Raw genomic sequence first — 26,784 nt, 5'->3', positions numbered from 1 at the left:
AGCAATCAGTAGCACAAAAACCATGAATAAGTGTGAGTACGTGGGTGGGTGTGCATGTGTGTGACGGGGGTAAATGACATAACTGAGATTAAATCTAATGATATTAGAAAACTAGCCAGTCTTGGAGGTTGGTATGATGGATAGATACTGGTAGGCACTATGGTTCACACACACAGTGAGAGTGCAGAGAAGAATGCCGCTGAAAACGATCTCCTCTGTAGTCAGATTTCAGCGCTTGGCTTAATGTCTCCTTATTGCCCTTGTTCAGGCCATTTAGCACAGCAAAATGAGGCAGGCCAGAGTAATGTGTGGCACGTTTATCTGAAACGAGCCACTCTCACACACGGCCGGCTGCTTTGGCTCGAGCAGCTGCCCGACTGCCATTCCCAGCACAGCACTGTAAATTCTTTGAAAATGATTTTCTTAAGTGGAAACAACCCTGAGAAAAGAGCACGGCTGTTCTTGTGCTTTGCAGTGGCACCAAAAAAATGTAACAATTTCACTTAATGTTCCAAGGGCAATTTCCTGCTATTAATCCAATCACACTATTTTGGGACTAAAATCTTGTAGTTTAGCAATTTGGCAGGATGCAAAAATGCTGTCTTTACGCGATGGCTTGTTATTTGTCCAGAGAGGCCTCCAAAACCCTCTGCTCTCACAGCACTACAGCACCCTAATTGAAGCCTCACATTCAGGCAGCTATGACGATATCCATGAACCTCGTTTAAAAACACCAAAGTTGCTGAACTTCTTTGATAAATGTCACTTTCTATTACAGTGAGGTACCGCAAGGTTACGACTCTATACAGACACAACATACCATACAAAAACATCTGGACCATAGGTTTGTTTTTTCACTAATTGCCATTTAAAGAGGTCATTTTCATCCAAAACTGTGTTGCTATGTGCTTCATAAACAGAGCTTTTGCTGCAATCAACTCAAGATGAATTACATTTGATGTCAATAAAGCACACAGTTCTGCATTAAAAAGGCCTCTGTAATAGACCAGAACACATGTTCTTTCCCCCCAATGTTAGAACAATAGTGCGTCTCATTAAGCTGCGTAGTCTATATCAGGGGTGCACAACTCTGGACCTGGAGGGCTGGTGTTCAGCAAAGTTTGGCGATTTCTATGCTCAAACATATCAGATTCAACGCATCTGTTAAGTGCTTTAAAAATAAAGCGTCTTTTTAGCTCTGCCACAGAAGAAAGACTTTTGGTTCTTCAAAGAGCCACGTGTGGATGTTAAGAATCCTTTTAAGGTTTAAAGAACCTTCACATAATGTCAGGGTTTTATACAAATTTGTGGGTTCATCCTAGAACTAAATTATGTGCAGGTTCTCTAAACTTTAAAACTTGACAAAATGTAAACCATGCATTGAAAGTTATTTTTTATGGAACCGAATGTGGTTCTCTTATGGCATCACTCTAAAGAACCATTTTAGACACCTTCATTTTAAGAGTGTAGGGGAATTACCAAACTGTGGACCTCCAGGGCTGCCGTTAAACACCCGTAGTATACATGATGGTCAGCTTTGAATATCATAGAGTTAAGCTGGACATTACTTTGTACATGCCCAATGCTGATGCCTATTACAGTTTGATTGATGATTATATTCCTTAATTACCATCAATAAACTGACAAGAAACAACATGACTTCTAGAGCTCCAAAAAGTCTTTTGTGAAACATGTGAGATATCTTATGGAGAAGATTACAACCCACTGATATTTCATAATATTTCATAACTGACAGCTAGAGGGCAACCCACACCTACTGAAAACCTCATGACTATTCAGCCACAGCAATGTCTGAAATGGAAAATTAAATCAAGACATCTGAGTCTATCTCAATCTCATTTTCAACCATGTGGAATACTGATTGAATAATCAGTTATTTGAAATTTGTTTACAATTAATTGCCAGCCAATCAAACTCCTGGAATCACATGCGAGGGTTCCCCAGAGTGGCATGTTTTTAGAATAAGCACACCGAACATAGACTTCAGTACCTTGGGAAAAGCGATGTGAAATGTAGAAACAAAATATATCCGCTTTAAAGTTATTTGAGTGAAGTCTGGAGTAAACACACTGCCATAAGCCAGAATGGCTTTTAATCTGTAAACATTTTAGTGGAGTTAAACAAACTTTGCTTTTCTTTCATAGAGAAAAGTTACCATCTGCCAAGAGACGCTCATTTTCACATGAATTTCAACAAACAAATTAGGGCAAACATTAACTGAAAACAATGTATGCACATGTGTGAGTGTGCTACTCTCATGTTTCCAAACCTTCCTTCGTCCACAAGGGAAATCATGGGTTACCACTCGCTGGCCAGTGACAGCATGCTTCCCTTCGAGCTTGTAAAGCTATGTGTGTGAGAATTAAGTTTTAGTCTGAGTATCACTTCCATGTGGCTTTTTAAGAAAAAAATCCCTCATACCGTCATCACTGTCAGGCAGTGCAAGATTAACAATATAATAATATTTAATATTTCTTATGCTAGTACACGACACCCTGTACCTTCTATTAGAAGGTAATATTGATTTTTTTAATGGAAAATCAGCAAAGCTCTACTCCTTCCTCCCCAACTTTCATGTGATCCACTTTCTGTTTTCATTTCACTTCTCTCTCCATCTTTTTAACATATTCATCTTCTCTCCCTTTCAGTAATAATGACAGTCATGTGTTCAGCAAAAGCTTATTTTTCAGATGAATAGCTGTGTTTTGTCATAGAAAATGCACACATATCCTAATACTGCTTCAAATGATAAGTGCCATTTTGTTTATAGTGATGCATAGGGATGCTTAATGGTTTTAATGATATGATGTAATGCTCAATGAAACCTTTCAAATTTTGATAAATCAAATAAATGACTTTAAAAATCACAGAGGAAAGTAAGTAGCCTACAGCAACAGGCTCCCTGCAAAGCAAACACCAGGTTATACAGTTATAATCTGCACAGTAAACAGCAGGATTGCTTGGGGTAATATTTATTTGAATTGTAATTAATTTTTAGTGTTTTAAAGAAATACACTAATTTCTAGTAGGTTTAATAAAAAGTCAATCAATATAATACACTATGTTGCCATAAGTATGTGGACACCTTACTATGACACCTATATGAGCTTGTTGGACATTGAATTCCAAAACCATGAACATTAATATGGAGTTGGCCTCCACTCTTCTGGGAAAGCTTTCCACAGGATTTTGGAGTATGTCTGTGGGAATTTGTGCCCATTCAGTCAAAAGAGCATTTGTGAGGTCAGACACTGATGTTGGATGAGAAGGCCTGGCTCACAATCAGCATTCCAGTTCATCCCAAAGGTTTTCAGTGGGGTTGAGGTCAGGGCTCTGTGCAGGGCATTGGAGTTTCTACACACAAAACTCGTCAAACCATGTCTTAATGGGCCGTGCTTTATCCACAGGGGCAGAGTCATGCTAAAATAGGTAAGGCAAACTGTTGCCACAAAGTTGGAAGCATTTAATTGAATATCTGAACTCAATAATTAGGAGGGACGTCCACATTCTTTTGGCCATGTAGTGGACCTGATTTCAATGTGTGTTAATGGAGTCCCTGTCCCTCAGTCCTACATCTGTTCATCAACAGGGGGTTTGGCCTTCTAGCTTAAAGCAGAAGCAGCCCAGAACAGCAGAAAACTATGACCGTTTTGGCCATTATAAGAAAGTTTCATATCCTTAGCATGGCCAGAGAAAGAAAGCAAGGAAGAGAGAAAGAGAGAGAGACAGAGAGCAGCAGCAAAGTCAACCTGTTATCAGAGAGGCCATGACCTAATGAAAAGAGAGCTATTCGGTCTGCTGTCCAACCCAAAGTGACTTCATCTGGATGACTCAAGTAGTTCAGGAATCGAAAGGCCTAATCTTATCAGTGTAGCATGCGGTTTAAGCAAATCGATGGCTGACCTCAGGAAGGCATTATGAGAGAGCGGTAAATGGGCCTCTCTGCGAAGGCTCTCCGCTCCTTCTGCTCAAAACCTTCTCATCTTTCAAGGGACCAACAATTAATAACTGTCTTCTCCACCCCTTCCACCGCCCACCCCCAAAAAACAGGGAGAAAGCAATGAAGTGAGAGTGAGGGAGAAAAAGAAAGAAAACAAAATCATTTTGAGGAGATTGGGGATGGGCTTTAGGCACGGTAAAGCCAGCTCTTCTTGGCGGCTCATCGTTTTCATAAACACACCAAAGCAAAAGCCATTATTTGTGCACGAAGGAGAGGACTACTGGCGCCAGTGAGATTTGATTTCAGTGGCAGAAATTGGATTAGCAGCCATTAAGGGCCTCCTCACACATACATTTATAATGCCGTGAAGGGGAACGTAGCTACAGCCAGCTCCCCTCAACTCGCACTGTGGACTCCTCTGTCTGGAAGATACACAGCACTCGCAAAGTACTGTGAGAACCTACATGTGTAAGTGTGACGGCCTGTCAAAAAAGTGCATATGCAGTTCATATATCTCTCACAGACTTCCCTATGCCATATATTTCCTTGAGTTACCTTGCAAGTGTGCGTGTGAGTGTGCATGCAGAAGTTCTTTAGTAGCCATTAGAGTACTACGGCACTTCTATGACTCTTTCATAGTAGCAAACAAACAAATGTGAAAAATATTGCACTTTTACTTTAGGTCAGAGAAAGAGTTTAGAAAAGTCCCATGGAACGAAATCTGAAACTGAAAAACAATGTAGTAAAAAGAAGGCCTGAAACAATTTTTACATAATCGCATTACCAGATCGCTATTATTTAAGCTGACCACAATTTTTTTCCAAAAATCTTTGCTTTCACCTTCCTGTGCTTATTTCGCAACAAACAGAGTTTTAATTCTGTTTTTTTGTTGGGTCAATGCAAATGCATGTAAATAAAAGAAAGCAGACATGCATTTCCTGAGAAACGCCACAGGTCTTAAAAAAACAAAAAGCCCTAACTTTTAATCTGGTGCTATAACACGTTTAGAGGGAAGTGGTGAGTAATGTTGAGCTATGCCTGTCATCAGGGGGAGCTACCTGCTAATTTGGCCGCTTTAGGCTCATACTTTAGTAAAATATAATTGTCTTTTGAAAAAATGTTGTCATGGTGGGCCTAATACAGAAATGGACGTAGATCAGTGCTGATGGGTTAATGCATTTATGTTTCAATCCAGTGAATATCAGTTTATAACCTTTTTTTTTAGTTGCTATTTAGAGTACTTCTTTATTTATGTTGAATCAGCATATATGTGACAGGCCACTGACTACTCCCCTCATGTCTGACAGCTACAGTCACATGGTGTTACACAATTATGACAGAATATAATTCTATTGTATATATTATTAGGAAGACAAGTGCTACAAACAGAGAACCAAAACACCATAATAATGTTTCTTTTCAAACATTTTTCTTGCAAAATCTATGAAAAATGGTTTTGCAATAATCCGCTAAAAAAAACAGTGTTATTAAAAAAAAGACATTTGCAGGGAGGTTAGTTCACCACATTGACATGAAAGAAAAAGACGGGGAGAGAGGGAGACTGGCAGAAAAAAAGAGAGAGCAAGAGAGAGAGACAGTGTCAGAGAGGTAAAGACAGAAGGGAGTGATAAGGACAGAGAGGGAGAGAGAGAAAAAAGAGAGACAGACTTGAGAAAAATGGAGAGGGAAAAGAGTGAGAGACAAAAGAGACAGAGAGACAGACATAAAGAGAAAAAGAGAGAGCAGAGAGAGAGAGTGAGAGAGTAAGAGAGAAGAGAGAAAGAGAGAGAGCAGAAAGAGAAAGACAGACAGGAGTGACAGAGACAGAGATGAAGAGATAGAGAAAAAAGATATGAGCGAGAAATATGGGAAGAAAGATAGACAGAGAAAGAAAGAAAGCAGAGAGGGAAGTGAGTGAGAGAGTAAGAGAGGAGAAAGAAAGAAAGAAAGACAGAAAGCATAGAGAGAAAAAAGAAAGTGAGAGAGAGAGAGAGAGAGAGAGAGAGATAGTAAGTACAAAACAGAACCAGAGCGAGTGAGAGTGAGTGAGATGGAGATGACTGATAACAGAGAAGTGAAATGCGAGGATGGAGGACGATCCTTGAGCAGAAGTTCATCTTGCCAGCCGGCTGACATGAGGCTTCTCTGCAAAGCTTCACTTAGTCTAACAAGATTACGCTGGATCGCACTTCTCCTTCTCTCTCTTCCCCTGCTGTGCTCTGCTTACTATCAAACACAGTGATTTAAAATACATGCAATCCATCTGAAAAATAGCTAATGTTCAGATTAGGTGTGTCATTATTTTCTCATTCTACGTGATGGCAGAGGAGCTGTCAGGAGATTACGGAGCAGGTTAGTGCTCCCTCCTGACTCGGTGAAGCTTCATTTCACCAAAGACAAGTGGAAAAAAAAACCAAACCTGACACTTAAGATTAGCAGCGTTAGCCAGACAGAGCAGCAGCACATGCAAGGGTGACAGATTAATAATACGATTCATCCGAAAGCTAATATCTTATGCAACATCAAGCAAGTTGTAGGGATACTGTGCTTAGAGTGGCCTTTAGAAAACATAAGTACTAGCTAAATTCAGCTGTAGTAGAACTAAGATTAGTCACCTAATATCAGAAAGCCTGCAATAATTCATAGTGCTGCTGTCATATCAAAACCTCATAGTTTTATTCAATTTTTTTGTAAATGCCAGCATCCTTTTGCTATGTAAGAACATTTCCATGATGAATAGTCTAAAATGATTTGGAATAAAATCTTGATGCATTAACATACATTAAAGAGAAGAATGTTTTTCCTCTTTCCCTTATAAAGTTACCATTTTGGAGACACATGGTTCTGTTAAGACAGCGAAGGTTTATTCTGTTTAGAAAAGTGTGTAAAGCCAAATTTATACACATTGCTTATTTTATGCAGGGAAGTGAGACTAGAAAAGAGGACTGGTATACAATACTGTCTAAACGTCAAATCAGCAATTAAGTACAAGTTTAAAAATTCAAAATTACACAGAAGCCTCAACAACTTTTCAGTATTTAGTGTGTCCACACTTTACCTTTATTACAGCTATCATTCTTTTCCATTCTTTCAGTTTTTCAAAGAAATCTGCAGGGATACTTTTCACATCTCCAAAGTTCTTCTCACAAATCAAATAATCCCAAACACATTCTTCTTTACAGCTACACATCCTTTCAGATCTATAGTGTTGAGTTGTCTTCTCACAGTAGAAGGATGGACAGAAACACGTGGATTTTTTCAGACCTGAAGCAAGAGTGGAGCTTGATTTTCTCCTCTCTCTCATGAAAGCTGTATACACTGTTTATCTGATGGTGATAGTTTGGTGGTCTACCAGGTGTTGCACTCTTGTTAGGAGTCCCATTTTCTCCAAAATCTTATAATAATATTTTTAAAAATCCAGTTTTGGAAACTCCTTTCACTTATTTTCTTTTGACGATCCCTTTCCTTATGCAAATCAATTATCTTATATCTATTCTCCTCCAAAATCTCTCCTGAGAAATGAACAACTTGTACTTCATGGCATTTTCACTAGAAATTAAAAGAATGAAGAATGGTCTCTGACTTACACTACAATCGTGAAGCTCCAGTCAGCTTGACTCACTACTAGGCCTGAATTACTAGTATTAACGGAAAACTTTCACAGGCACACTCACAATCACGGGTCACTCATTTCTGCAGTTGGGTGATGCTGCCTGGTGTTCCTCGGCACAAATGTCTAACCGTCTCACCTTGAACACAATATGGCCCTGCTCCCTCCTCCCAAATACTGTCATCATGGAGTTACAGCAACAGATGCCATGACTACCATGAAGAGGCTGATGTGACTGCCACAGAAAACCCAGAGAGAAGGAAAGCACAGCAATACCACAAATGTGGTCTGCTATCTCTCTGCCTAACTCACCCCCACATCTGTGCCTAAGTAGATAGAGCTCCAGTCCTGTATCCCTTGGAAAATGAGACATAATTAGCTTTAGTTATGTTTAATTACTGCCTAAATGTTATGTAGCATTTCTGACGAGTGACATAAAAAGCTCCGACTGCTTTATCAAAGAGCTCCTCAGAGCTAGTTACAGAGTGTTACAGAGAGGACAGCAAAAGAGCTGGCACGGTTTGAAGATATACTCTATGCCAGTGACATCAACAAATAAGAAGGAGGGGGTTCTCCTCTCATCAGAAAGTTTGACCTCTTACATCTCAGTTTTTCAGTTTTTGCTTTTGGTTAAGAATAATTAAGTATCTGTTTCATATTTACATAAAAGTAGTCAAGTGATTGGACACCAACAGTTTGCTTGCTAATGTAGTTATCTTCCAACAATCTGTGAAGAACACTGACACGGGCAGTTTCTGCTGGTCTAAGTTTGTCGTTACAGAAAAAACAAGATCAGTTGAGGTTAGTCAGCTGCACACTAAACGTTCAAGCTTTCAAGCAAAGTTAAAATTCCAGATCATTCCAGTAAAATCCAAAATACTATTGTTTGTCTTCCAAGACCCCTAGTTCCTGTAAGGATCATGCTGTAGTGTAAATGTAAATTTAAAACCTCCTTTTCATGGTTGTCATGATATTGGACCAAAAAAAAAATCTCCTCTGCCAAGGAGGTGACCTCTTCACACTACCATTACACAAACCATTTGATGGAACATTTGTTTCATATTTTACCCCTGAAGCTGCATTTCCTGCAAGTGACGCAGGTGCTGAGAAGCACAGCAATGGTATACGCCTGTGTGTGTGTCTGAACTGATATAAGCACTGTGTTGCCCATTGTGTCAGCTCCACTTACCATATAGGTGCACTTTGTAGTTCCACAATTACAGATGTTTCTTTGCATACTTTTAAGCCTTTTTTAAAACTTTCTACTTACTATCCACTCTATTACACATCTACCTTGTAGATAAAGTTAGAGATGATCTGCTGCTGCACAGTGTGTGTTAGTTTTCCTCTTCATCAGTGGTCACTGGACACCGGCCACATGACGCTGTTGGCTGGTGGACTATTCTCAGTCCAGCAGAGTCACTGAGATGTTTAAAAACTCCAGCAGTACTGGTGTGTCTAATCCACTCATACCAGCACAACACACACTAACACAGCACCACCCTGTCAGTATCACTGCAGTGCTAAAAATGATCCACCACCAAATAATACCTGCTCTATGACAACCCTGCCCATGAAAACCAGTGTAGAACTACTAATTGCACTGATATAGTAAATAAGCCTGATAAAATAGATGAGTGTAGATAAACCATAGGTCTCCCTCACAATGTGGCCAGTGAATATATATGACTCTGATACTGTCCTTAGTGGTACTCTGGCTGTATGTCCATCTGTGTGAGTGAGCATGTGTTGTGTGTCACAGAGAATGATGGTAAAAGGGTTAGCAAAAGGGAGGCCAGTCAATATATATGACTCTAATACTGTCTTGTTTAAAATTAAGTGAAATCAGAAGTCAAGAGAGCAGGAATTGGTAGGGGTTTAAAGTCAGAATGGATGCATCTAGAGCTTGCTTTTCCTTTTCTGATACCAATTTAGAAGCCTTGTGTATCACCCGATACCAAGACCAATCTAAAAGTAGGCTATCATGCTCAAACTACTCAAACACTCTACTACCACTCAGAAGGAAATACATAGCTAACAACAGCATGAACTCACATGATATGTGTTATTTCAGGATAGATTCGTTACTGGATTGGATTCAATATTCTGATATTCAATCCAGCATTTCTTGCTGATACCCAGGATCAGAGCCCTCTCTCGATGCATCACTTATTTTCCTAATCTTGTTCAGTTTTCTCCATCAGGTTTTTCTCTCAGTATGTGTAATTAGATCAATTAATTAATTAACCCTTACTTAAAATGATGGTGAACCTTATTTATAATGTAGCCAAGCATTAAAAAACAGGAAATTGAGGAGAGTAAATATGTATTAGTGATCGTAAAAGTATAGCAAGTGACAAGACATTATTATTAAAACAGCACACAAAAGTAAAAGTTGGGGAATGTTAAGACAAATAAGACAAATCATGACAACCATTTAAAACTATTAAGCAGGTTAGTAATAAAAAAATAATAATAGTGGGAAGTAAATAAAAGTACTGTGTAGGTTAAGGACAAAAATCTAAAATAAAAACAATACTAAAACAATAATGGTAATTATAAATAATAAAATAATAAAAGTAAGTACAATAAATAACAAACCAGCCAAGAAAACAACTAAAACAGATAATATACAATTAACTAAGATATATATATATATATATATATATATATATATATATATATATATATATGGGGAAAAAAGTTTTGAAGTCAAAATGAGGATCATTTCTTCTCATTTGAAGGTCAAAACTAAATATTTGTTTCCATCAATTGTCAATTTTCATTCCAAGCCTTATATCCCTAGTAAAGACTGTAACACTTCATACTTCACAATATTCTCCTTTATAGAAACAACTCCAAGCTGAGCTAAGAACTGAATGACAGACTGAGTGAGGAGGAATTTTGTGTGTTCACTGCCTGGTTAGGGCAGATAGAGGAGGTGCCCAACCTCTGTTGTTTATAACAGTTTTATCTATTCACCTATATGTTTTTAATTTTTAATTTGAATTATCTTTGTTTTTTCATATTTGTAAAGCACTTTGAATGACCACAGTGCATGAAAGGTGCTATATAAATAACCTTGCCTTGCCTAGTCTTTCCTTCCCTGCCTGCAGCTTTTTAATAAGAAGAGCTCAGTGTAACATTCATAAAACCAAAACAGAGAGACAGTCAGATGTGCATGTGGCACTACTGCTACCGAGGACGTTAAGAAAAGACTGACACTGGTGTGTATTTGTTGAGTTTGCGTTGAGGCATCTCTCCTCACTAAATGCCCTGCTGTGCTCTGTTACTTCTTTACCCCACAGGGAGCTACTTGGGGGTGCATGAGGAAATTGTACAGCATGATGTGCTCTTTATATCTCATTCCAGAACAAGGCCCTTCATCCCTCTCACCGAGGGGAGAGCAGCGGAGGAAATCTGCCTCATGTCTGGAGGAGGAGAGCGGGTTTACAGAAAAAGGAAGTGGCCATGAGGCCAAGGGGCCTCACCACATCAGCCATAGCTTACATGATAAAGCCAAAGAGTGGTGGGGAACATTTCTAAATGGCGCAGTCATGGCTGTGCTCCTTCTTCTACTTCCATTTTAGAACTTCTCCCCAAACACCTTTCATCTGTCCAAAACTGCACACTCAAAGGTGTATTCTTCAGAAAGCAGCCTAACCAAACAGAAGGAAAGAGATCCAGCTCTCATAACAAGCCGTGGCCAAGCTGTGAAGCTGAGTACGTTTGATGTTTGGCCCTGAGAGGTCTAGAGTGAGCATTTCTCTTCAAGATGAGACACTCAGCTGCTGCTTGATGCCACTCATGTGGACATCTGAGTAAATCTGATGGCTTTTATCATCTACCTACAGGGGCTGTGGGAGCCCAGAAGCAACCCCCTTCTCCCCAAAAGCAAACATGGAGCTTTCACAACATATGGCAAACATTTTCTACTGTGTATGTGCACTTTCGCTGCCTTTGATTGCTGTGCAATTTCAGTCACTGATTTCAAGGTTTCACCTAGTAAAATGGAGACCTGTGGATTTGGGCACGCTTGGCACAGAGCTGCTGAAAGGATGAACCAAGGTATGAAGATGTTAAGGAATGTGAGGCAGTCAGAGGGCCTATTGCTGGTAAGTCGTAGCAAAGCCCAGCGGGGTCAGCACTCCACAAAGCACAACCGGGGAGAAAAATATGAGCATGTCAGGGAAAAGATCCAACAGTAACCGCAGGGTAGCGGGGATTTGTCCAACATCCAGGTATTATTCAGCCTAAACACATGGGGATAGAGGCCAGGGACTTGGACAGAGGTTGAGAAGAAAAAAAAACATACCACAAACAAACAAGCACAAAAGGAGAGAGAAAAAGCACACTGACCAACTCTGAGGAGTTCTTTTACTGCAGAACATGAACTTTAGGGAAATGAATAGCATTGTGTAAAAACTTGCATAAAATCTGCATGCAAAAAAACGACGTTTCATACCAAGAGAAACAAGCAAACATTTGGACTGAATAATTTGACTTTTCAACCCTGCGATTTGTCTCAGTGCAGTGAGACTGTAAACCCACTTGCGCGTGAGAGTCTCCTGCAATTTAGGGTTTCGCGTGAGTGTACGTGATTAACCTGACACAGACGGAGTTAAAGCACACCCAAGCGTACTACACTCAACCACCCAGCAGCGGAGGAGCTTTGTTTTGACTGGATGTCTGTTTTGTTAGTCCAGCCCTGTGGAATTGAACGGGTCAGACACTACCACATTCTCCTAGAGTCCCAGTGTATCATCATGTTCTGATTACAAGCTGTGATGTCTCAATAAAGATGCCCAAGAGGGTGAACCCCTTAGAAAGAGAAAGGTAGAGAGAGAGCGAGATAGAGGGAGAGAAACACTTAGGCAAGAGAGACAGCCTAAAGACAGACAGACAGACAGAAAGACAGATTGACAGAAATACACTATATGGCCAAGAGCACGTAAACACTGCTCCTATAAAAAGCTAAGAGCAACACCCAATGCTACGAGGTGTATAAAATTAAGCACATAGCCATGCTATCTTCGTAGACAAACAATGACAGTAGAAAGGGTTGTACCGAAGCTCACTTACTGCCGAGTTCCAAATTGCTTCTGGTAGCAACATCAGCACAATAAATGTGCATCATGAGTCTCATAAAATGGGTTTCCATAGCCGAGCAGCTGCACACAAGCCTAAGATTACTTTGCTCAATGCCAAGCATCAGCTGGTATGGCGTAAAGCATGCTGGACTCTGGAGCAGTGGAAATGTGTTCTCTGGGGTGATGAATCACACTTCACTATCACTATCTGTCTGATGGATGAATCTGCATTTGTTGGATGCCAGGGCAGCACTACCTACTGGAATGCATAGTGCCAACAGTAAAGTTTGGTGGAGGAGGGATAATGGTCTGGGCAATTTTTCAGGGTTTGAGTAGGCCTCTTAGTTCCAGTGAAAGGTGATGTTAATGTTACAGCACACAAAGACTTTTTAGACAATTATAGGCTTCCAACTTTGTGGCAACAGTTTGTGGAAGGCCCATGTTCCAGCATGACTGTGCCCCAGTGCACAAAGCAGGCTCCATAAAGACATAGTTTGACAAGTTTGGTGTGAAAGAACTCCTACGGCCTGACCGCAACCGCACTGAACACTTGTGGGATGAAATGGAGGTGTGATGGTCAGGTGTCCACATTACCTTGGCCATATAGTGTAGACAGAGAGAGAGGGACACAGAGAAAAGGAGAGAGAGAGAGAGTCACAAAAACAGAGAGAAACAGAGAAGAACAGAGAAAGAGAGATAAGAATAGAGAGAGAGAGAGAGAGAGAGAGAGAGAAAACTGGGGCTTCTACAAGCAAAGCTGATGCAACTGGGTTCCAGATGTTGACGGCCATGCTTCATGCACAGAAGGTGGTCTGGGTCATGCCAATGTTCAAACTGAAACAAACCCTCAACATACACACCATCAAGTGTTTGTGTGTCTGTGCATGTGTGCATCCACACGTACATATGTGTATGCATGAGCACACATGTTTACTGTGGACTAAGCGGAAGTGTGTTGCCTTGCCATGTGTGTAAAGCATGGAGATGAAAGCATGTGTGTGGGGCCCTTGTGAGCGCTGACAGTGGGCAAAGAGGAGGGTTTGGCCAGCAGGAGGGCCAAGCTCACGCTCTTTATTATAATAACATTTGTCTTATGATAAGGGCACCGCACAAAAAAGCAGAGTTTAAGTCTGGCCCTAAAGTCACATTTGCGTACTCTTCCAAAAAAATTCTACAGTCAAAAGCACAATGCAGCTCCATAGAAGAGGAAATCACATAATGCAGTGAGTCCTTATATAATAAAAGAATGATTTCTTCCCTTATAGACTTAAGAACTGCACAGAAATCCCAAAGAGCCTATTCAGGAATTGGGTTTGAGAGGGTGAGATGACGAAGATGCAGAGAGGGGAGCTCCCCCTCACCCTGAGCCCTCTTCCACACAAGTCCACATGTTTATGGCTCATGCCTGTGGTATGACGATGGATTCTCCATATAAAAGCCAGCAGGATCATGGGGTGTTTCAAATATTGCTTTCAGAAGACAGTTGCTGACAGTATGACAGGGGCCATATTTATTTTGGTCAGGGAGCAGGGCACTTTGTGGAGAGTTAATCAGAGACTCCCACCCCCCAGCCCCCCCCCACCCCCCACCCCCCCAACAAGAAATGTAACCATGGCAAAAAAGAAAGGGAGAACGAGTGTGTAAGAGAAAGAGAAAGTTTTTGTGTCTGTGTGTGTGAGAGGGAGAGAGAAAGAGAGAGAGAGAAGACTACTGGTAATAACTCTCTCTTCTTTAGGAAGATTTAAAACCAGCAAATGTTTCCAGAGGCCCAACGAAATTAGTTGGTGGTGTGACTGAGGAGCATAAAACAGGGGTCTTTCACACTATATTATAAGATAAGGGCACTGACTCATCCTAGCTGCAAGAAAGAACTGACTGAAACTAATGATGCTGAAAGCAGAAAAAAATCATGCCCTGCAGACTATATACAAAGACAGTTATCTGTTTATCCTGATCCTATTTCTACTCTGATCGCAGATTCTCCCTTTCTAATATAGACAGCAATCAGTCAGTCAGTCATCAAACTCCTCAATGAAAGTAGACCAGTGAGCTTGGAGCTGTAATTTTCCAAAGTCTTCAGGATTGGACTTTAAACACAAGACCCTTGCACTGTTCACTGATCCACCCGAGCCAGATCAGAGCCCAATACAGCTTTGAATCCTGCTAGCAGAAACGGACAGGGGATTCTTTTCAGTCTGAATAAGCGAAGACGTCGATTTTCCCGTAACTAGGCACCCTCAGAACCACCAGTGGATAAACCTCGAAAGCCCCAATCAGTCGACTTGGGCTTAACCCCAGGATATCGGCAACAAACTCAATCCCCTCTCTCTTAGTCCTTTGGATTTAGATTCTTGGACAACAAAATGACAGCCGGAGACATGCGAGACCCCCTTCAATCCATGAAATGATCTCTGCCTAGCCTGATTTCAAGAGAATCTTATGAATGAATCAACATGAGGATCAATAACTACTGGCAAACATGTTTAACTGGTGACCTTGGGGACAGATGTCAGATCTCACATTCTCCAGGCTCAGATGTTTAACCACACTGAGGCGAGTTGGCGCTGAGGTGGCTCCTGCTTCGGCCCCGCAGATTCAGCTAATTAAAGGAAGATTAGTCCATGGGCCCACCAGTTACAACAAGCCTGGGCGTGGGGCATGGATAATCACTCCGACACGGCGGCAGCCAATTAACAAGTTCCACTTGCCCTGGGAAAGAGGCTTGCCCCTTCTGTCCTGCTGGCTGCGCTCTTCTGTTCAGGCCCTGTCTGTGATATTACCCAGGCAAAGGGATTATTTACATAGCCAACAATCTCATGATATACTGTCCCCTATCAGTTGGGATCCATGATTTATTATATATATATATATATATATATATATATGCATTTACTACTTTAGTGCTCAATTTTAAGTCTGAATAGTATTTTGAACTCATTTTATTTTGCAATAATCTTCTCTTGTTCTGAGATGTTTCTTTCAAACTCATGGCCTTTCTCCTAGCAAGCTAGCTAAAAATTTGCTGGTTTATGCTGATGTGAGTGAATGGCTAGACTTCTCCCTCCCGGTCTAGTGAGTAAAAAGCACACATTGCCAAATAGTTTACTAAAGTAGCATCAGTATTAAGCTCAAGGTTTTGCTGCTAAACCAGATTGAGGAACAAAATGGCATGATTTTTATTGAAAATACCTCAAATGCATATTATACCTGCACATTATACCTCAAACAATATTGGGAAAATGTTACCTTAAATGTTATTTAACATTAATCATTTCTGAGGTTCAGTGGCAAAGCCAGATGTCATCAAGAGTCTTTGTCAGTGGATCACTTTCTCCTGTGACAGGCCTCAGGCTTCTGTGAAGGGCCTAGCAACCTGACAGTAATCAAATAAATTAACTTAAGCACCAACTCTCTCTCTCTCTTGCTTTCTCTTTCTCCTAAGTGCATCCAAAAGGATTCACTCAGTGGTGGCAAAAGTGCAGCACTCGCTATTTGTTTTGGACTGGGCGGACCAGTGCTGTAAGAAGTGTATTAGCTGTCTGGGAAGGGTGCATCTGTGTTGGCTTGATGACAGGGCAAAACGAGAATGTTTGACACAAAAATGAATTTGAATTTTGCTTTTCCAATGCAAATACAGGCTACAGATCAGATCCGATTGCGCCGGATATGTAATTGAAATTGCTCAGAGGAGGAGAGTGATGTCTTTTTGGCAGGGCCCTGAAGCACTCCACTATCCAAGCATAAACATAGAGAGTGCCAGGCGAGGCAATGTGTATACGAAAACAGATCTCCACAAGGGCCGTCTCTTTGTGATGGAGGCAAATGCCCTGTCCCGCCTCCCATGTCACGACAGATTAAAAAGCAATTACTCCTCGATGGTCACCACTTCACCATGGCCTCCCATATGGCTCCCAGGCTGTAGTGGCCAGAACATCTGAGAGCATTAGGCTTCTGCTCAGCTGCAGACTTGTCTATCCATCGTCACTAATGCTCAGACAGACCAGCGGTGGTTAAAGCAGCAGCAGCAGCCATATCTGTGCCAGGTGTGGAGGCCCAAGTAGCCCTCGCTGTGTCCACACATGGTGAAGAGACTGCCTGCTGCCTGTCAGCCCTCAGTCCTGTTCAGTGGCCTGTAAGTCATGATGAAGACATTGGATCCAGTCGTTTTGGCTTGTTAGTGCAGCTCTGTTCTGGATGTGCAGTTAAAGAGTGTGAATGACTGTTGTTAGTCATGTTGAGTGCTAAACAGGATTAAAACATAAGGAGAGAATGAAATGTCATTAAACAAAGCACAATATTGAATGCCAGGTGACCTGTAATACTCAGCTAGGGAATAAGGCAGGAAATGGCCATATATTGACACAAGCCCACAATGACAAGTAGGAAAGTAAATTGTCCAAGCGAAGGAGGCAGAAGGCATATGTTTCACCCGTTATAATGAGGATCCTAATTGATTCTTGGCCATGGCTGTCTAAAAACCTGTAAGTGGTATAGAACCGCTACATTGTATGGATGTTCTTTAAACTTTACAAATGTTCTTCAGTGGTGTGACTGTTTACTGTTTACCCTATTGTCAGGAGACCGGGAACCCAAGAGCACAACTGAAGAATCACCTTGTATTGATCAGTGTGATGCTAGTCAATCACAGACATCTATTAGCTCATTTAACAGAATCAAACACTTGGTTCTCTTCTCCAAGTTGTCCAGTGACTTTGTATAAGGTTCTGTTTGTTAAATCAGTTGGTCTCAGTCTTCAAACAACCGATCATGGGTGCTCCTGCTTCGTTGGAATGAAATCCTGCAGTCACACCAACCATCCGTGGATAAAGCTAGACACCCCTATTTTAGCCCAAGGCATAAAAGGTACTTAATCCAGAGACCATTCCAAGTCAATAGTTGAAGTGTCTCCCTCTCTCACATCCTGCATATCACATCACTGCCTTTGTGCCTAACTGTTACCCAAAAGAGTGCTTTTTCCCCTACTAAGCTGAATATTAATGCTCACACATGCACAATTACGTCTGTCTTCATCATGCTATTATCCGCCGTCTGAGAATGTAAAAACTGCTTTGCTGCCATCAGCAAAATTAGCGAATGAAGTCCAATGGTGTGTTTGTATATAACCTCAATCACTCTAAATCCATCACTGGGGAATTAATGCGAGATTAAGGAGGCATTTTGAGGCAATAACGTTACGAGTTGTTTACACAACAGTTATCATTAGTGACATGGTGTTGAGACAGGGGAGGCGGACGCGGGTTATTAGGAGCACCAGGGAAAACTTCCTTCCGTAACGCTGTTGGGCAGCGTGTGCGTGCAGTAAGCTGGCTGAAAGGTAGAGCTGGAAACATCAGTCACTGGAATAGTAGCAATAGTGCTGACAGGACTGCCTCTAGAGGTGCAACTATGAAGGCTACACAGTAGCTCCTCTAACTTTCTTCTCTTCTCTCTTCTCTTCTCTTCTCTTCTCTTCTGGCTAGTGAGAGATTTGATGACAGGGGCAGAGGGAGGTGCAGAATGGAGCTCAGCAGGCGTTTCATTTTCGCGAGCAGTCGAGCGGCTATTAATAAACAGTGTTTATGGGCCACGCAGCAGCCCACCCCAGGGAGTCCCACCACAAACTGCCAGAAGGAGGTTGACATGCCTGCGGGGAAGCGTCGGCCCGGCAACCGACTCCCAAGCTCCGACTCGGAGCAGCCAAGCAAAACTGATTTTTTACGCCTGGTAGCTTCTGTAGATTGCGAAGTCTAGATACTTCTATGGCATCATCAGAATGTTTAACATTTCACTAAGGCATAGAGTTTTAATATATATGTATATTATATATGTTTGTCAGCTGAAATAGATGGTCAGGTCAAGGCTAGAGGATGGAGATCTGTAAAGTCTTTAAATGAAGTGTAGCGTTATTTAAGCTGAGAGTAATAAAAGCTGGATGATCCGATTAATAATGCCAGAAATAGTGGACCTACAGCTTTTTACCCCTCTCTGATTTCCTGTGTCTACTTAATCCATAGCTATCTAGAAGGTTTGCTGTTACGTAACTCAATATTTATTCTAAAGGCTGGTGTCTAGTGTCTGCTTTTAGGCATATCATAGTACAAGCGATCTGGCTCCTCAGTCTCCTTCGGCTTTGCCTCTGAACCAATGTAGTGCTGTATGCTTGACAATGTGACGTGTGGGCTTATGCACACACTTGCATACATGTTTATAGTCTGACCATAATTCTATTAATTTGTCTAGATTTAATTTGTTGTATAGCTGAGTAAAGCTGTCGTATTAGGTAGCGTTCAGGGACTTATTCACAGTTTCCAAGTTTCTGGAATCCAATGTAATTTAAGAGGTCAGCTGGGACGAATGCTATCCAAGGCTGCTGCTTTGACAAAGCCTCTAGACAAGCATTCTGAGCTTTATTCAATGGCTGTAGCCATTTCCTGGTCATCTGCACATGACATTTCACTAACTGTTTCTGGCTGTCTTTAGAGGATCACTGGCAACGTGAAATTTCTACTACTGCTTGGAACTGAACTCTGCTATCACTAACAACTTTGACCGTAAAAGTCTCTTCTTTCCTTCTCATCTCTCCTTCCCGTCCTTCTAATTTTGCTGTATGCTACAGGATCAATTCTATTAGCATGGAAAAGATTTAGATTTTAAAACCACGCTGAAACATTATCGAGAATGAATTTTCCAGGGGTTGGATTGGTGGTGGTTAACTTCTTTTTTTATTATTTTTAGCCCAACTTATACTGTGATTTGGTCCCCTAGACAGTGATAATCAGAGTTTATTTAATATACGGAAATAGGAAATAGCTTAAGTTTAGGAGAAGGACCATGGCCAGAACTCCTCCCCCTTTCCTCCTCATTCTATGCCCTATAAATTCTCCCCTCTCCCTTCAGTTTCCCATGTCAAAAACTTCGCATCTCACCACCACCCCATCTCTTCCTACTCTTTCATGACTGCTCTTTCTTGCTGAGGGACAGGGGGGTCCAGCTTCCTTGATCTCAGCAAGCCACCCCAGAACTCTTGCCCAAGCTTCTCAAAGTTCCCAGCCCAGTTTCAGGTGTAGTCCAAACTCACAAACATGGCTGCAATCAACAACAATGACTTTGCGATGCTTTTTTGAGTTTTACTACATTTCACACATCAAAAGCGACTTGGTGTGGATGAAATTTAAAATATTGATTGTAGAATTATAGATAGATGATTATAGATAATAAAAGTGAAAGGGCAGTAGGGCTGAGCAATTTGTTGAAACAATCTAAATGTGATTTTTCTGAAAAATACTGTGGTTTCACAGCAAGAAGGGCGAGAAGACCTGTGCCTACATTTTTTTAGGCATTTTGCGGCATGAATTCTGCATGTAGCATGCCAGACTGCCAGTTCATGAGCTTTAATGAGCAAATTTCCCCACTTAATACCTGTGAAGACATTGCTGATCATGTAGGATATAATTAAAAATAGATCTTGTGATTTAAAAATTGCACACTTTCAACTGTGAGTTTTATATAGAATGATATAGGATGATTTTGATATAAGGTGTGTAGATGACATCTAATTGCATTCCCTCTCAAATCTGGGCCTGTCAACACTGACTGATTGACTTCACAGAGCTGTGGTATCCTAAATGGTATCCACACTATCCTGTGGCCCCCACAGGACCCTCATTCAGACAGATTTACATACATGTTGTCTCTGACTCACATTAGCCATATCAGCAGGGAGGAACTTCTCATAAGCTGAGTTGACAAGTGTTTTCTAAAGGGTTAGGAATGGCTCCACAGTGCGTTCAATTTAAACTTTAACAATGGCCCTCAATCATTAACCTCATAGCAGATAATTGATGCCAGTAACAGTGCATCACAATGCCAGCTTTTAATTAAAGAGGACTATAAAATATTTTTGGGAAAGGTCAAGCAAGAAGAACTAAATTAGGAGGGGAAATTCTCAAGCTGAGCCAGTGCAGGGTACAGGAGGGCGAGGTACAAGATAATCACTGTTTCCAACCTTGAAATCTCCCTCTACCTCTCCACTGCTGAAAGAGGAAAGAGCACCATGGCCTATCTTTGATTTATTCAACCAATTAGAGCTGCAAAGCAATTCCCACAACTAACCTGAACAAAGACCCAAAAACCCTAGACCTCAGACCAATGTACAGAATGCCTAATTCATTTACAATCTGTGCCATGACAAATGATAATAAAATCAAGAGTATTAATTCCTTTAAAACACATTTTCTTCACAATGTTTTCTCATCGGCTGTTGTGAAACTGATTACATCCAAAAATGTAAGATATTAAGGGAGACAACTGGTCCCAGGGGAGGAAATAACTGAATAAATACTGATATTTGAGCAAAGAGCCACCAGCCAGGCAGTCCTTACTCTTTCACTTCTGGGCTCTTGAACTGCTGACACTTCACTAAAACATAAGTCAAAAACACACACAAAGCACTGAAAGTGGAAATTTTTGAATGAAAATAGCTAGGGTTACAGGATGTGTTATCCTACGCTGACCTAAAATTGAAATTACATGTGCATTTGGTGTGGCAGTAACATAACTCAAACACCACAAGAGGTATAAATGTATTCAGGTAAGCAGAACTGAAAATACAGAGGGGGAAAAAAATTAATTATTACTACATGTCTTGCCTGATAAGCCCCCCATGAATAAGGCAATTATTTTCATTAGCGAGTTTGGCCCATCTGTCCAAGACTAAACACTTTATGAAAAACGTTTCCTTGGCTGTGTTTACAATAAAAATATTTTCCCCCAGATTGGAGTTCTCTTTTAGAAGTGAAACTACATGCAGCACGTACCGCAAATAAGTCTCAAATAGAAGAGAGGAAACAGAGGGTGCCATTGAGGAAACCTGCACTTCATACACTGAGCTATTCCACCGAGAAGAAAGAGGAAAAGGCAAGAGAAAATATACTCCGGCAAAAACCTAGCAGGCCGGCTAAAGTGAGCATGGAAAAACACTAATGTATCATGCATGAAAATATACCACTGGGCACTTACAATCCAAATAAAGAATTTGAGGTTAGACAGGACGGTGTAGACCAGAAAAACACAGATCATGATGAAACAGGTGAGTGTGGATGGAGACGGCTCCTGTGCTGCTACAAACCTTTAACAGGCCTCTGACTGCGAGAGAATATGAAAGAAAGCTCCTCAGCATGGAGCTTTAATGAACACAAGGTTGGGTTCAGACCTACACCAAAGCAGTTTGTGTTTACAGCATCAACAACATACACACACCCACGCACGCTGAGTATCTTACCTCTCCTGCAGTGTCGCATGGGCATTTTGCATCTCCTTGACTCAGCAATTGTAGGGCATGGTATTGTGTCCCTTGGTGGTTTCTTCACAATATGCCTGGTGCGGGTCTCCAAGCCCCATTTAAAGCCGCAGGTTTTGTTCCTCCTGGTGCATGTCCCCCACTCGCTCCACTGGCCCACCTCACAGCCCTCTGAAGGGAGGAGAGGGCCAGAATTTAATCATAAATTCAAATAGTTTGGAGTATAACAGTCATTCATGTTTATCAAACATGCATCTGTACTGTCTTTTTTTGGGGTGTAAAACTGCACTGATGCTTTGGGAAGTATTAGTCTGATGGTCCAACTGCCTTTATTATGGATGGTAAGAACTGATTATATTGACCGTTTGCAGCATTGTGACTGATATGCCTCTGAGCCAATCACGGTCATCTCTAAATGCTACTTCCGTCATGAGAAAGTAAAACATGCACAATGCAAAACTATTAACAGGCAGGCTTTAAACTTTAAACTTTATTTGGGTTACTGTGTTCGCTAAAAGTAATGTTAACGTCTATGTGAAGTTAATCATGCCTAATGATGAGTTAGCTACCCAAATTAGCTTTTCTTAACTGCTGACAGTTTAAAAAATCAGATTAAACAGGACTGCACAGTGCTCACATCTGTGGTTAAACCTACCTTCAAGTAATTAAATAATTTCTATGGTCTGATTAATACAAACATGGTTTGTATATTTTTTGTCCACTTTTAATTGGCCAACATTCACATTATTCCAGGTCTTCAACAGTTTATTTTTAATGAAAAACGTAGTAGTGTTATGGATGCTTCCATGTAGCCTGAGCTGAGAGTTTGATAGATGCAGCAACAATAAATACTTTTGCTTGTACTTTTTTTAATTTGAAAACTCCAGGTACCATTTGCATTATTTTAAAGTTTCAGGATTAACAAACTAACATAAGTTCTCCAAAATTACTTAGAAAAAAATGTTACATTAACTTCCATTAAAATAATGTTTTCCCTTTTCCTGTAAAGTTCATTTTAGAGGTACAAGCAGTAGAACTCATTTATTATTTAAATAAAGTATGTTCTTGTTTTTCTTTTTGAGATTTTGTGAACTACTTTTTTGGCTTATTTTGTACTGTTTTATTGTTTATATTCCACTACTTTGTAAACACTTCCTACAGTCCAGTGTTATCCAGTGTAGATTATTTTTTTAAATCATCAAACTGGGGTTAAATTTGAGATTTCATGAATTGTTTCCTAAAGAATCATAATCAAATCAAATAGTTGTGATATCACAAATTTGCACCCCTAGTCTTTATTCAGCTAATCTGTGTTCAGACATGCAGCTTCTCTTACCTCCACACTCCATACTGTCCTCCAGAGGTGCAAAGCCCTCAGGACACTTCTCAAAGCAGCGGGTTTTGTGCAAGTAAAACCCAGGCTTGCACTTTGTGCAGTGCTCTTTACTGAAGCAGGTCTCACAGTTCTCTATCCTGCATCCTGCAGAATGACAAGAATGAGAGAGAGACAGAAAAAAAACGTGATCATATGAATCACTATGTACTCATCTGGAACTGATCTAGGTTAAGAGAGGGAAGTGAAAAGATAATGGGTAAAAAATGGTTTGATGCTTGCAAATGTCTGCTCAGAGCAGTGGGAAACTGCAGCACGCTCGTTTCCCCCACAGAGCTTTTTGGCTGAGGAGAGTGAGTGTGTGTTGCTGGGATTGCACAAAGCTTCACTGCTGGGGGTCATGTTCCTGTGACCCCTTTTAGCAGGGGAGGGAAAACAGCACACCATCAAGATGATCTCTTTCCATTTGTACTCTTTCACATGCATTCGAAGCCATGAGTCAGGTGCTACCTCAGCTCACTGCATGTACCTACCTCAGCGTGTGGCATGCAGCAAACATGCTTGTTAGGCAAACTCTAATGAAGAAATTCATTAACAGCTTCTTTACAAACACCGAAGTTCCTGCTAAAGCCTGAGTAGACTGATGAATCAAAGTGATGAGTCAGTTATTAATCTCAATGTTACTGTGCTCTTTTTTTTAGCAATAAAAAAAAGTTCAGAATTTTTGGAAATTCATTTAAATGTTAAACAAATATTTCATAAAACATATTAACAGAAGAACTGCATGAAGAAAACTGCCAACCAGTAGCAGCAAGAAACACTGTGAATTAAGTAATAAAAAAATAGCTTTCCCAAGTGCCTTATCAATGTGAATTCTAAATATATATTCTGAATACATAACTTTTTTATGTATTGTAATGAAATATGTTACTGAATACTTTTAGGACAGTGCATTCAATATTCAGCCATCATTAGTTTTTTAAAGTATTTTGCCTAAGTATGTTTCCAAATAATAAGTCTGAATAACCAATGAATAATAAGCCTATAGTTCAAGAGCCTGATACATGGCAGTTGTTTAGCAAACAATACAGCACATCTCAGCCAAATAGACAACACCTGAGGAATTACATTCTAATCAGCAGTTTGGTACATCTTGGAATTCTCTATTCCACCCTTAAATCTGGCTCTGGTTTGATGTCTGTCTTTGGAAAGGGAGGCTAGGTACATGCCACACTCCTCCTCCCACGCCCCACCCTGCCGCAGCCTATCAAATACAGTGCCGTGCACCAGCATGCCAACAAGCCACCAAGCCAACAAGCTCTGACTCTGCAAATAGCATGTGAGACTAAGCCCAATTACATGAGCCACACCAACAGTGCACAACAGCGCACTGGGTTCTATGATTAAAAGGAGTCCCCAAGAGCTGTCTAATTTATGATGCTCTTTAGAAGCTCTGTGAGAGGCTGATCATCTGATAGGGCTTCGGATTTCACATTACAGCCATTTCAGACCTCTTCCCTGCCACTAAACTGGGCATGTTCATATAATCTGTGTCATCTGCTGAGCATTTCATTGACTGGAAGCTTATCTCCAGTTTGCAGGTGCATATATTTTCTATGTTTCTTAAAAAAAGAGACAGACTCTCTTCATCTAAGGCAGCCCTGGTCCTGGAGAAGTGGTGGACAATATAGAAAACATCATTTGATATCATGACAGTTTTCCTCAATGCACAATACTTTATATTTTGTATTTCTGAAGTGTAATAAGTTGGAACAGACACAGTGCAGCATCAGTGCTCCTAAACTCTCCCATCATCTGGATCATTAGGGTGAAACTGATGTTCCAGATGATGGAGGATGTCCCTGTTAACCCCATCGAATCTAACGTTTTGTTGGAGATATGTTCAGAGAGTTTGCTGATGTCTCCTTTAACTCATAAAAATGTGAATTTGGAATTATTATTGTTATTAATGATTTGTTTAATCAAAGTAACAATAACAGTTCTTGACAAATTCATGTTTTCTACATATCAAAATAAATATCACATTATTAAAAGAGAAGAGTATGTTAAAAGCTAGAAATTGCTGATTTTGCCTCAGTATTACAGGGTTAAATCTATTTTGAAGGATTTTAAACATGCAGTCAATCAGTGAAGGACTAATGATATCCACAATATGCTCAGTAAAGCTTATTGTAAAACACTTTATTGTGATAACAATATCAAATCGTCATATTGCCCACTCTTTACATTTTAGTGTTTACCCTTTTCTAACACTCACTTCAATTTAGTAAGCGCTTCTTAATTAGATGATAAGATTATCCTTATCGCAGGGAATACATCAAAATGCACAGCATAGGACCAGGGGACCCCTGATCTAGGGTATTCACCATCATGCTCCTAAATTAAACACTTCAGCTAAGCAACCATTGTCCCTAGGCTCATTGCTCCACAACAAGGGGTGCCTTCTCACTTTAAACCTTAGTCTTGAGGGGCTAGACGTGATCTCATAATGACAGTTCATGTCTGGGGACAACTTGCTAAACTTTTGGTTTTGGTTTGCAGTAAAATCTTCAGTAAACAACTTATACTACATTCATAAGCTAGACAAGTGAACCATCATCCCTTACTTTGAGTTTTGTGTTGGATTGATTTAGAAATTTCACACTGTTTCTTCTGACCCTAAAAATTCTACATTCCCACCCACATTTCTCATGTCCCCTGTTGTCTGGCCCCAAGAGACTAATTAAAGCTTATAGCCAGCCCCAACCCCAGCATTCTGCTCTCTCACCCTCTACCCAACCAGTCTAAATAGTTTCACCACACACTTACACTTCCTCACACACACACAACAGTCTGAAAGGATTCCTGCTCTTCTATGCAAATCAGTGGTCTTCTTTCTAGACATATCGCTAATCTTGGCTACAATGCTCATAACCGCCACCACTATCATGTAACCATCACACACTTCCACCTGTGGAGTAAGAAACCAAAAACAAGCAAAATGTGTGCGGCGATAGCAAAGTCCAGCAGGAGCTGAAAGAATAAGGCAAAGGCTTTGAAGAAATTTCTTAAGAGAACACAATGATCATTTCATGCAACAGCAAGATCAACAGCAAGATAAGCCCAACTATTCTTGAATAACTCACAGCTTCACTATGGGGCATGAATGTAAAACATGCAGTTCAGGGTAAACAAATCCTCTCCTCATATCTTTGTCTCCAGCATGCCGTCTTCACACTGTCCCACCACCAGACACCAAAATAGCCCAGCGCTGTTTGATAAACACACGCTTCAGCTGGTCGAGTTACGCTGTGCTGTAGGGATCTTGGCGTGGAGGGAAGGGCCACACAGAGGGATGTGGTGTGCTTTTGTTTTGCTGCGTAATGAGAGCTCTCAGCAGCGCAATGTCCCTACACGTCCAGCACATGACAGCAACCAACAGCTAATAAATCAGCCCTTTAACTGGAAAGCAGCTCCTCTCCCCTGACCATT

General features: G+C 40.8%; 1 protein-coding gene across 1 annotated transcript in view; it reads right to left on the bottom strand.

The window, feature by feature from the left end:
• rspo2 (R-spondin 2) overlaps positions 1-26,784 on the bottom strand; it is a 62,845-nt gene that overhangs the window by 1,636 nt on the left and 34,425 nt on the right. The window contains exons 3-4 of the mRNA XM_036587843.1: positions 23,296-23,439; positions 21,942-22,130 (exon numbers count right to left, since the gene is read on the bottom strand). Of these exons, the coding sequence (XP_036443736.1) occupies positions 21,942-22,130; positions 23,296-23,439 (333 nt within the window). The remainder of the gene's footprint in view (positions 1-21,941; positions 22,131-23,295; positions 23,440-26,784) is intronic.

This window comes from Colossoma macropomum, unplaced genomic scaffold (genome assembly GCF_904425465.1).
Source record: "Colossoma macropomum unplaced genomic scaffold, Colossoma_macropomum, whole genome shotgun sequence".
Taxonomy (NCBI): Eukaryota; Metazoa; Chordata; class Actinopteri; order Characiformes; family Serrasalmidae; genus Colossoma; species Colossoma macropomum.
Note: the sequence above shows the minus strand (reverse complement) of the source record. Positions and strands in the feature narration are given on the sequence as shown.